General features: G+C 45.7%; 1 protein-coding gene across 2 annotated transcripts; it reads left to right on the top strand.

Annotated features, from left to right (window-relative positions):
- The first annotated feature begins 894 nt into the window (after window positions 1-894).
- Window positions 895-9856, top strand: C2H8orf76 (chromosome 2 C8orf76 homolog). Of its 2 annotated transcripts, none has more exons than XM_064706637.1 (6): window positions 895-1012; window positions 1235-1330; window positions 3721-3864; window positions 4708-5174; window positions 8019-8151; window positions 9247-9856. In XM_064706637.1, exons 1-6 carry the CDS (start codon window positions 899-901, stop codon window positions 9451-9453), a joined length of 1161 nt encoding a protein of 386 aa, XP_064562707.1. In that variant the 5' UTR covers window positions 895-898; the 3' UTR covers window positions 9454-9856. The 2 variants fall into 2 exon arrangements, with proteins under 2 accessions (XP_064562707.1, XP_064562706.1); XM_064706636.1 differs by having other exon boundaries at window positions 4657-5174.
- Window positions 9857-10370: the final 514 nt, after the last annotated feature.

Genomic DNA, 10370 nt, shown 5'->3' with positions numbered 1-10370 from the left:
TCCAACTACCAAAGTTGAGTTTCTACCCTGACATTTATGCCAGGTCACGCTACATCCAGTCATAGCTCTGCTGGTATGGAAGAGTATTTTAAGAACATAAAAAGAAAAAAACCCTAACAAAAGCAAACCACATGTTTTACATGCCTTCTAGAAGAAAATCTTTCAAATCATCTATACAAGCACTACTTTGGCCTCAAGAGGTGTTTTGGTATAAACAAATTCTTAGTCCATTTTGCAGACTGAGGAAGTACATTTCAGCTCACCTTCTCCAAACCTGAGTGGTGCTTAGACGGGACACAATGGACCTTCATGGCTGGATGGACTGGAGAGAGGAAACAGCAGAGCACAGCAGTACCCCTGAAACACAGCAGACTATGCACAGCAGGACCCCTAAACCACAGCACTCTGTGCACAGCAGCACCACGAGCAGAGCAGGCAGCCGGGGCACACAGAGCTCTCCGCCGTGCCTGAATCTTGGCACCCTCAGGGAGGTCTGGGATCAGTGCTCGCTTTGCTGCGTCCCCGTTTCCCAAGGCACACTGTCGGGTCTTCTGGGAAAGCCTGTCGTGGAAAGCCTGAAATTTCACAGAATCACAGACTTTTTAGGAGCTCTGGAGATCATCTAGTCTAACCCCCTGCCAAGACAGGGTCACCTAGAGTAGGCTCTTCTGTTTTGAGACAGAAGTGAAAACGGGAAAGTTACCAAAGCACATTCCCACTCCCTCTATGCACAGCCACCAGGACGAGATGCTGACAGCGTACCGCCACAATCACGCGGTTAATGGACCAAGGCGCGGGGCTGTAGCTGAGCTCGTTGCTGGAAGCGCTTCCCTTTCGGCGAGCGCTAACCGAGCTCCTCCCCCTGCGCCGAGCGGGGCCGGCGGCAGCGGCGGCGGCGATGGAGCCGGTGCTGGGCCCGGAGTTCGAGGATTCCCTGTTCGCGCCCAGCCGGGAGCGGCGGGAGGGCGGCGGGGACGGGGCTGCGTGCGGAGCCAGGCACTGCGAGCCCGGCGTGAGGAGACGGGCGGCGGGAGGGCTGGTCGTGACGGCTCTGTGTGCCCGCAGTGGTTCCGTGGCCCCTGACGGGTCCCTGACACCCCCTCACGGCTCTCTGTGTGCTCTGTGTGCCCGCAGGGGTTCCGTGGCCCCTCATGGCTCTGTGTGTGCTCTGTGTGTGCCCGCAGTGGTTCCGCGGCCCCTCACGGCTCTCTGTGTGCTCTGTTTGTGCCCGCAGTGGTTCCACAGCGGGGCTGACGCCGGGGAAGGCGCCGGCGGGATCACGAGCAGCAAGTTCCGGGCGGACTGGGCGTTCCGGCAGCGGGACTTCGAGGTATTTTCAGGGCTCGCAGGGGCCGGGGAAGTTGTGGGGACACAGAGTGGGGAGGTCCTGCAGTCCCCGATGCGCAGCGCCAGGGTGAACGTGCATTATGTACCGCGGCCTGCGGGTCTGGCGGCCGTGCCGGGGTTAATCCCGCTCCAGGTTCGTGCTGACCGGGCAGCCCCGGGCAGGGCCGGGCCGCGGAGCGGGTCTGCGTTCTGCCACGACCCGTCCGGCAGTCAGCCTGCGGCGAACCGGGCAGGAGCGCGGCGCTGCCCCGGAACTGATCGCAGGCAGGCGGGCGCAGCGCAGCAGCTCCGCCGGAGCAGAGCGGTGTCCGTGGCCGTGCTCGGAGTCGGGCGTGTGGGTGTCCGAGCGCCGAACGGCGATAATGCCGTGTCCCACGAAGGCGCTCAGATCGCTGGCACCGCGTGGCTGCGGCTCACCTTCCTCAGAGCTCCCCCCGCTGTCAGAGCAAAGCTGCGGTGGCCCTCGGGCTCCTGCCGGCCGCGGAGCTGCCTCTGCGTGCCCTGTGCCAGGCCCTGTGACAGGTTCCTGCCGCCCCCGCTCCCCCCGCAGGGCCGCTGTCCCTCTGCCCGTGTCCGTCCCTCTGCCCGCTCCCCCCCGGAGGGCCCCTGTAGCTCTGCCCGTTCTGTTCCTGCCCGGAGCGGTTCCAGACCTCTCTGTGTGTGCCCTGAGCCGCATTGCTCACCAGCGGTGCTCTCCTGCCTTCTGCAGTCCTAGTTGCAGGATCTAACCTTTCATTACCTTGTTTCCTGGTTGAAGTCAGCATCTCCAGGCCTTGTTTCAGGTGTTGCCTCTTCTTCCAGCCTGCGGTGTGCATTCCAGGCTCCCTGATTTCAAAGCCCTCCAGCTGACTTCTGACTCTACTCCTTTTGCCTCGCCCATTGGATTTGTAGATCTTTTTGTACCTCAGCTGGCACCGATCCTAATGTTATTTCAGCACTACTGCAGCCCTGTGTATACCTGACAGATATTTTCTAGTCTCAGCTGAGATGCCCTAAAGGGATTCATAAAAGGGTGGTGATAGCAGAGCTGCCTCAGGCTGTGGTCAGACTAGCTGCTAAACAGACCAGACCATTGCTTCCTAACTCTTTTCTGTTGTAGTGATTCATGTTAGAAATATTTTCAGTTGTATTGCTAACCTAGATCACTGGTGGAACAAGAACCAGAGCTTGACTGCACATAAAATTACTGATTTGGGAGCACTGATCTTAGAAAGGGGGCTGGAAATATGTAAATAGGGATAGTAATCTCTTTTCTAATCATCAGTTTTTTACTTCAGGATAGGCCACTTGATAGGAAATGTCAAGGACAGAAGTGATCTAAGCTGTGCCCGTTTCTAGGACATAGATGACTGTAGAATCTGCTTGGGATTCATAATGCCTGAACCTTACCAGGTTCCATCCCTTTGTCACATAGCAAGGCAAACAGGGCTGTCCTCAGCCCTGTGATCCATTCTCACCAGTGGCTGCTGCATGCACTGGGCAGAGGGGAGCTCCCTCTTTTGCTTAAGAATGGATGTGAGCTCAGCATCAGGAAAGAAAAATATTCCAGCCGTTTTGCTAGGAAGTATTTAGGGTATTTAGAAGCTCTTTCTGTTAGAACCATTACAGTTTGCAAGGAATAATTAAATACTCATTTTGAGAGATGGGAGAATGAGCACTGCTCTTTAGTCTTCTCTCTAAGCACTTATACAAAGGGAGAGAAATCAAGATTCCAGACTTAGCTTCACTGAATACTTAATTTAATGTATTTAAATGTTAATTGGAGTCCTGGTGAGTGCCCTGAGCATTAAGCTGCAGAAGTATTGCTCATTCTTGCCTTTTTCCTTAGCCCAATTAATATTTATTTCAAGTACATTAAAACCAGCCTACAGGAACAATGGAGATTCACCTTCCTTGTGGTATTCTTGGACTTACTGATTATTTGAGGTGAGGTCCTTGCAGGTTCAGACCTTCCCATGGAGAATGTCATGGTGTTGAAAGAAGGCCCCACAGATTTAGGATGAGCACTGAGATCAATGAGCTGGGGGAAAGGACCCCTTGTGTCACTTATTACCCAGGGCAGCAGATGATCCCTTCTGGATCAGGGATGGTGGGAGAGAGGTGGACAAGAGGATTCCCAGCTGTGTGGTGAATCCTGCCTGCCCTGAGTTAGGGGACTGAGGCTGCTCATCCCCATCTGGCCTTGCCTCTGTGCTGCTGGGGCCTTGTCTCTGGCTCACACAGGTGGTGCCTGAGTCTGGAGAAATGCAAATGTGGACTTCAGGTTCTGAGTTCCCTTTGTGAATGTAGTCCTAAAGAAAATGTGCTGTCAGGCTTGTTTTTAAATGCAAATCTCCCCTGTTTTGTTGGCCTTTCTTCCTGTCCCGCCCCTAGAAAGCCCTGTGTGAGTACTCGCGCTGCCTGCTGCTCTTACCTGCCAGCAACATTGCAATGAGGCGCGATGTCCAGGAGGGCCAGGCTCGCTGCTTATCTCGCCTGGGGAGGCACAAGGAGGCTCTGGATATTGCAGAAAAAATGGTAAATAGTGCAGTCTTTCTTTTAGGCCTTGAACGTGAAAACATTGCCAGTAGTTCTTTTATACAGACCATTTTCTGGAAAAATAATTTTCATGTGTATAATCCTTCAGGATGTTCAGTGCTCAGAGTATTTGGTAAACAGAGGGTAACTGTCACTGCAGATATAATCACTCTTTAGAAACTGGAACACCCTGTACCACAATGAGCTCCCTGTGCAGGGAAACTGGTAGTCCTGGAAGGGACTAAATATCATGCTCTGCCAGGCAGAATTAATGCAATGTAATAGGAATTATAAAAAAGGGAATAAACGAGTGCTTAAATCTTTCCACTATACAAGTGACAGTTCAAAACTCCCTTTTATTTCCATATACTTGCTGCCAAACTGCCACCAAGAAGAGTATCCAACCACAAAATGAGTTTTTCCCATAAAGGAAAAAGTCCAGAGGCTCTGAACTCTGCTAGAATATTACTGATGATTTTTATTTTATGTAAAAGATATTTATGCTGCAAAGAAAGGCAGCTGTAGAACACTCTGAAGGCACATAAACAAATGACAGCATTTAGGACCTTGTTGCCTCTCAGACAGGGACAAGGCACCTGGAGGGAATGCTGTCAGCTTGACTGGGCAAGATCTGTATCCCATTGTATCATTTTAAATTAAAAGCACCGTTTTGTACAGTTTTAAAATTACCTTGTGTATATTTGGGTGTCATTATTCAGGGAGACATTTTCTTAGGCTCTGAAGCATGATTCTGTTCTACCCCTGGTTTTAATCTGTGATCTTTGTTTCTAGAGAAACAGCGCCACTAACACAGATCACTTAACCACGGTTCTCAACCTGCAGCTTTCCATTTACCAGCGGATGGAAAACGTAGAAAAAAAGATGATGTGTCTGCAGCAACTGATCTGCTTACATCCTTTCAATCCCTGCTTCTGGAAGTTACTTGCTGAAGTTTATATGAGCCTTCTACAGAATTTGTCTCCATTGGTCATTCCAGAAGCAAGCCTAAATCAGTCTGAGGAGGTTTGTGTAAGTAATGGCAGTTCCCAGACATGGACTGGCAGAGAGATCAATCTGCAGCCTCACAGATCAGAGGGCCAGCAGGAAGGCCCTTGGCTCAGCCCTGCTCCAGAAACAAAGGGGGAGAATGCAGTGACTTGTCCCAGCAGCCAAGCAGTGAAAGAATTCCTCTGCACTTCAGGAGAACTGGAATGGACAGACAGAGAGAAATGTGCAGGCTCCAAGGCCTGGAAGCAGAGCATGTTAAAGAAAGTTGGGATAAAAGCATGTGCCTCGTTTATCAGAGCAAGGTAACTCTGTGTTCTTAAAATAATGTTAATTTCTCTCAGTCAAGAACAATGTAAAGCATATTTTTCCCGGGTTTTGTTTTCAGTTTGCATTTTCAATTTAAGTGTTTGTTTCAACACTAACTTAGAAGCACCCTACTGTTGCTTCAGATCTAAAATGCAAAATCTGCTTAGTGTGGTGGCTGTGAAGAGGCTGAATCTGAGTGGAAGGAGTAAACCAGTGTCACCCACAGCTGACAAGTAAAGAGTTTGTTAATGAGCTTATAAATCTCTTCAAGTAATTATATACAAAAGGGTCTGTTCTTCAACAAATGCTCTTGCTAGACCATTGCTGTTCCCGGGTCTGGTGTTAAAGATGCAGAAGCAGAAGTGCCCAAAGGGAAGGCATAGCCAGTTTTCCTTCTGTGAGTGCCACCTGTCTTATTTGCTTGAAGCCTCATGCTTGAGTGAAAATGTATTTTATAATGATACCCCAATCTGCATAATGGATGAGGCTGGAAAATGAACTCTGTGACAACTGATTGACAGGGCTGCATTAAAATGTTCTTTCCTTTTCTTTTCCCTCTTCCTAAAACTCTTGCGTGCAGCAAAAATCCCCAAAACAGAATCTTTCAAAGAGATAATTAGGAACTGTGGTTTTGTTAAAATAATCTTGGATGTTTTTTCCCCCTCTTGCCTCACAGTAATGTATCAGTCACTGAATGTTCTTAAAGGCAGCTTATGAATGTCCAGAAATGTTTGCAGAGAACACTTTATAACTGCCCTGCTGGGGCAAGGTTTAAGAAATGAAATTCTGTACTCCAGACTAAGAGATGAAGACTTTAATTGTGACTTGGAAGAAGTTCATTGATTTAGCACTGATACTGAATATTGAAGGTGCATTTATATTAATAATTTGTGTAGCTTGTTTCAGTGTGTGTGGTTCACAATGAGATAGTTCTACATGGTGGCATTTCCTTGCTTGGCTGCACAGTTTCACAGAGTGTTACTGTGCTTTGTATTTGCAGATACACAGGATAAGCTTCTCCCCTGCCCAGGGCTTATGCAGGTTGTCTAATATTTTCAGGTCTGTTGGATTTTAAGTGGGATCTAGATTTGTATAAATGTATCTGCAGGATAAATTGCACCTGGAAAAGGGATGTTAGCACTGATTTTTGTAGGAAATAAGGTTCTCTGTTGATGCATCATGAATAATTGGCTCTCATAGTTTTGAAAAAAAATTAGAGTATTTTTTTGCTTAATTTTCGTTGAAACTTTTTTTTTTAATACTACGTTGATGCAAATTTTGAAACAAAAATACTTTATAAATTAAAAATATGTTCCATTTTTGCTTGGAACCAACACACCATCTGAAAATTCAGTGAAGTTTTAACTGAGAAAATCACATTTGTAAATTTTGATGTTTATAGTGTTCAAATGAAAGTTTTCATCTCAGATCTTGAATCTTTCCCTTAAAAATGCACACCATTATTTTAACACCAGCTTCACTTAACTTCAGTAAATGGGATAAAAAAAGTTTGTAGTTTTTTCTTTTTTGCATAAAGCTTGAATTAAACACATTTTTGCTAAGTTCTAATGGTCCCTTGGTTAAATCTTGTGGAATGACAGAATTCCAGGTTGGAAGGGACCTCAAGGGTCATCCTTTCCTGGCAAAAGCATGATCTAGGCAGGATGGCCCAGCACCCAGTCTAGCTGAATCTTAAAATGTCCAACACTGGGAAATGCACAACTTTCTTGAGGAGATTATTCTAATGACTGATCTCATTGTAGAATACTTTCCTCTTGTGCCCAGTTGGAATCTGCCCAGAATTAACATTTTTACCTACTGTCCTTCATCTTTTCCATGTGGTTCCCTGTATAAAGGGAGTCTCCATCTTTTTGTAGCTGCCCTTTAAATACTGAAACATGGTGAGGAGGTCTTCCCTAAGCCTTCTTTCCTCAAGTCTGGCCAAACCCAGTTCTCTCAGCCTGTCCCAAATGGCAGGCTTCCCAGGCCTTTGATCACCTTTGTGGCTCTGCTCTAGACCCTGATAAATTCTCTAAAACTGATTTTTATCTCTGCAATAATGCCCGTTGTGAATTTCAGTGAGTTCACAGGAGATAGTGCAATATGTCTCAGAGTTCCTGAAGTGCAAAATAAGCATAAGACCTTTAAATCTGTCTGAGAATGGATTTGACACAAATGCAGAGATACCTGGGTATTTCTTCTGCTGACCTGTTTTGCAGTCCTTGTCTGAGGAGGGCTCTGGCACTGCCACCATTCTTGCTGGTCCAGCAGTTGGTGACAGGACCCTGTGTGACATAAACCCCTCTTGTGGGCAGAGTGTGTAACCTTCAGCAGGTCATGGTTGTGACTGCTGGGGCACTGCCTGGAACATAAAACTGGTGAATGCTTTTAGAGAATAATCCAGGATTGGCCTGGGTGGGGAGGATGTTTGATATTTGCCCAAACACTCACATTTGCAGCTTTTCAGGTTCCATAGGCACAAATGTGCTGCTGTCTTGTAAGGACATGATGGCTCACAGGAACCAGGCTCACTTTGGAATGGTGTGATGAATATAACAGAAATGTTACAAAAATGTTATAACAGAAATGTTTGCATAGAGAAACCAGAGCTATTGGCACATTGTTTTTCAAAAATACTTCTCAGTAGTTCTGTAGCACAGATACACAATATCCATGGTAGACTGATACACATGTATTGACTTCTTTGCAGTAGGCAAAAGTCAGGAAGAAGAACTGTTTTAAAGTGTTAATTTAAGTATTAACCATTTTGGTTGTTTTTAGGTCTGCTGACTTACTCTTTTTCCAGCTGTGCCAATTTTTAACTGTCTTTCTCATTGCAGGCTTTTACTTCAGCTTACCCAGTCACAGCAGCTGTCCTTTGTGCTAGAAAATAACAGAAAATGCCAGAAAGAAATTGATGACAAAGTGGCTCTCCTTGGTTTCGATGAAAACTCCTTGCTGTTGATGACCAAAGTAAGAGGACGTTTCATTGTGTGCAGGGCCTGAGTTCTCTGTGTGGGCTGGTTGTGCCCAAAGCATGGCACTCCCCTGAGCTCATAAGAGTGCCAGGAGTACAGGAATGAGCTGGGGCAGCTGCAGGCAGGGTGTTACCTGAGCTGGCAGAGGTGCCTGTGCTGCCCTGGCCTGTGTCACACAGGTGGGTCTCTGATCTGCTGAGATTCTCCTTTCAGGAATGTGCAGTGTTGCTCAGTTTCTCACTGGACTTGTATTTGCAGATGCATCAGCACTGTGCATTTCCTGGGAGTTACATTTTATCTCAGGAGTTTTAGATGCCCCAAAGTGAATCACTAGTTTGAAATGGAAGTGCAGATTACTTTGATGGCCACAGCAGTATTAAACACTTGCATAAAAAGTACTAAGTATTTCCAGAAAATCCAGAGACTTTCTTTTGCATTTTTTAGTTTTGTTTAATGTAGTAGTTTTAAAAAAATAACAGAGGAGAGCAATATTGCATTTAATCTCTTCGCAGAGATTTAACATTTTTAGTGCTATTTAAAGAGCTTCTGACTTTTATCATTAGGATCAAAATAAAGCCAGCTAGATTCTTTCTAACTTTGCTGTCAGCATTCCAGCTTTAGGCTAGTGACAGCCAAGCCACGGCTGGGCTGCAGGCAGTCAGGGATGGCATCCATGAGAGGGCAGTAGCACACAGGCTAGCTCAGGGTTGGGAAAGGCTGGAAAAAGAAACTTCTCTCCTTACTCCCCGTGCTCTGACATGCCCCAGGAGCAGCTCAGTGTTGATGCTGATGCAAGGTGAGCACTGAATGCAGAGCTGCTTGAGATTTCTGCTGCTGTTCAGAGTGAAACCCCCCTGTGCAAGTGCAGCCTGAGCTGGAGGGGTTGTGCAGGGCTGAGCTTTGGTCTCAGCTCTCCCTGAACACAGAATGCCAAGGCAGGCACCTTCAGCATGGCTTGGAAACTTCTCCAGGATGGTGGGTGGTTCATGTGACAAGGCCTTTGCCTGTAAAGATCTCTTATTGCCTTGTTTGATAGGTATTTCTCTGCAAGTTATTTTCTTGATTCCCTTCTTTCTTACTCTTTTTGCAGGCTATGGGACAGGATCTTATACCAGAAAAACTAAAAGAGGAGTTTCAGGGTGAGGTAAAATGCATAGGCGCTTCAGCACTGTCATCACTGGTAACTGCTTCAGTCATGGAATTTGAAATCAAATGGTTTGCTAATCTCCAAGATGACTTATGTCACTTTGATGGACAATTTTATTCAGACATTTATCTCCCACCTTTGGTAACATAGACATTTTCTTGTATTTATTCTTGTATCTCCAAATTATTATGGCATGATACATGCAATAAAGTTCATTTTACATTTTTAAAGAATTCTTACCATATTTCTTTTTAGATATAGATCCCTGTATTTAAACTCTTAACCTTGCATCCTTTTCTTTGTTTACTGATTTATTTGTATTTAAAATTATAAGGAATACAGTGTAAAATCAAGATTTCAGAGGTAGCTTTCTATCATAATCCTCACCAGTTTGTGGTTGAAGTATATGTGATTGTCTGGAGGCCTGCAGTGCTGGTGAGATGGAAGCTTCCTTTCTGATGTCCAACTGGAAAGTTTCTTGGTATCAAATTTGATGTTGTTGCATTTAGAGCCATGGAATCAGCCATTTTCTTAAGTAATTATTTTAGTATTTCTTAATTAACGTTATAGTGATTTCCTGTTCAGAGACAGATTGCTAGAAATCTCAAATGTATTTATGCTAAGAAATAACATTAATTCCATATCTTTTAGAAAGGAAATCTAAGTTATAAATATTTAACTTCAAACTAGGAGATTTTCTCCTTTTGAAGCCAAGTGTTTGTTGCAGGCATCAAACACTCCATAGTCTTGTGTTCAGTGCTTAGACAAGGAGAAAAACTGACAAGGTTGTTTATATGTACTGAGGAGTGTTTAGTCAGATCATATCCTTTGTAAAAGCCTGCAAGGAAGATCTTTGCTGTGAAAACTGGCAGTGTTGTTTCTGCCTCATCCAGCTCCGTCTGTTGTGCTTTCAGTTGTCAGTGACAACACTTTGCTTTGCTTTCTCAAGCACTGGTGCTGTGCTTTGGGCATCTAGAAGAGGGCAAAGATCCTCCTATAGTTTCTTTCACTTGAAACAGTTTACATTTCAGACATACATGGTGTGCTCTTCCTCCATCTTCTCTTAA

The sequence above is a fragment of the Zonotrichia leucophrys genome, chromosome 2, assembly GCF_028769735.1.
Source record: "Zonotrichia leucophrys gambelii isolate GWCS_2022_RI chromosome 2, RI_Zleu_2.0, whole genome shotgun sequence".
NCBI classification, from domain to species: domain Eukaryota; kingdom Metazoa; phylum Chordata; class Aves; order Passeriformes; family Passerellidae; genus Zonotrichia; species Zonotrichia leucophrys.
This window is presented reverse-complemented; position numbering and strand designations above follow the sequence as displayed.

Excerpts from the sequence above, each read along its gene's own strand:
- C2H8orf76 (XM_064706636.1), top strand. The coding sequence starts at position 899 with ATGGAGCCGGTGCTGGGCCCGGAGTTCGAGGATTCCCTGTTCGCGCCC. Across the intron at positions 1,331-3,720 it reads TCCGGCAGCGGGACTTCGAG|AAAGCCCTGTGTGAGTACTC; the intron begins GTATTTTCAGGG and ends TCCCGCCCCTAG. Across the intron at positions 8,152-9,246 it reads CCTTGCTGTTGATGACCAAA|GCTATGGGACAGGATCTTAT; the intron begins GTAAGAGGACGT and ends CTCTTTTTGCAG.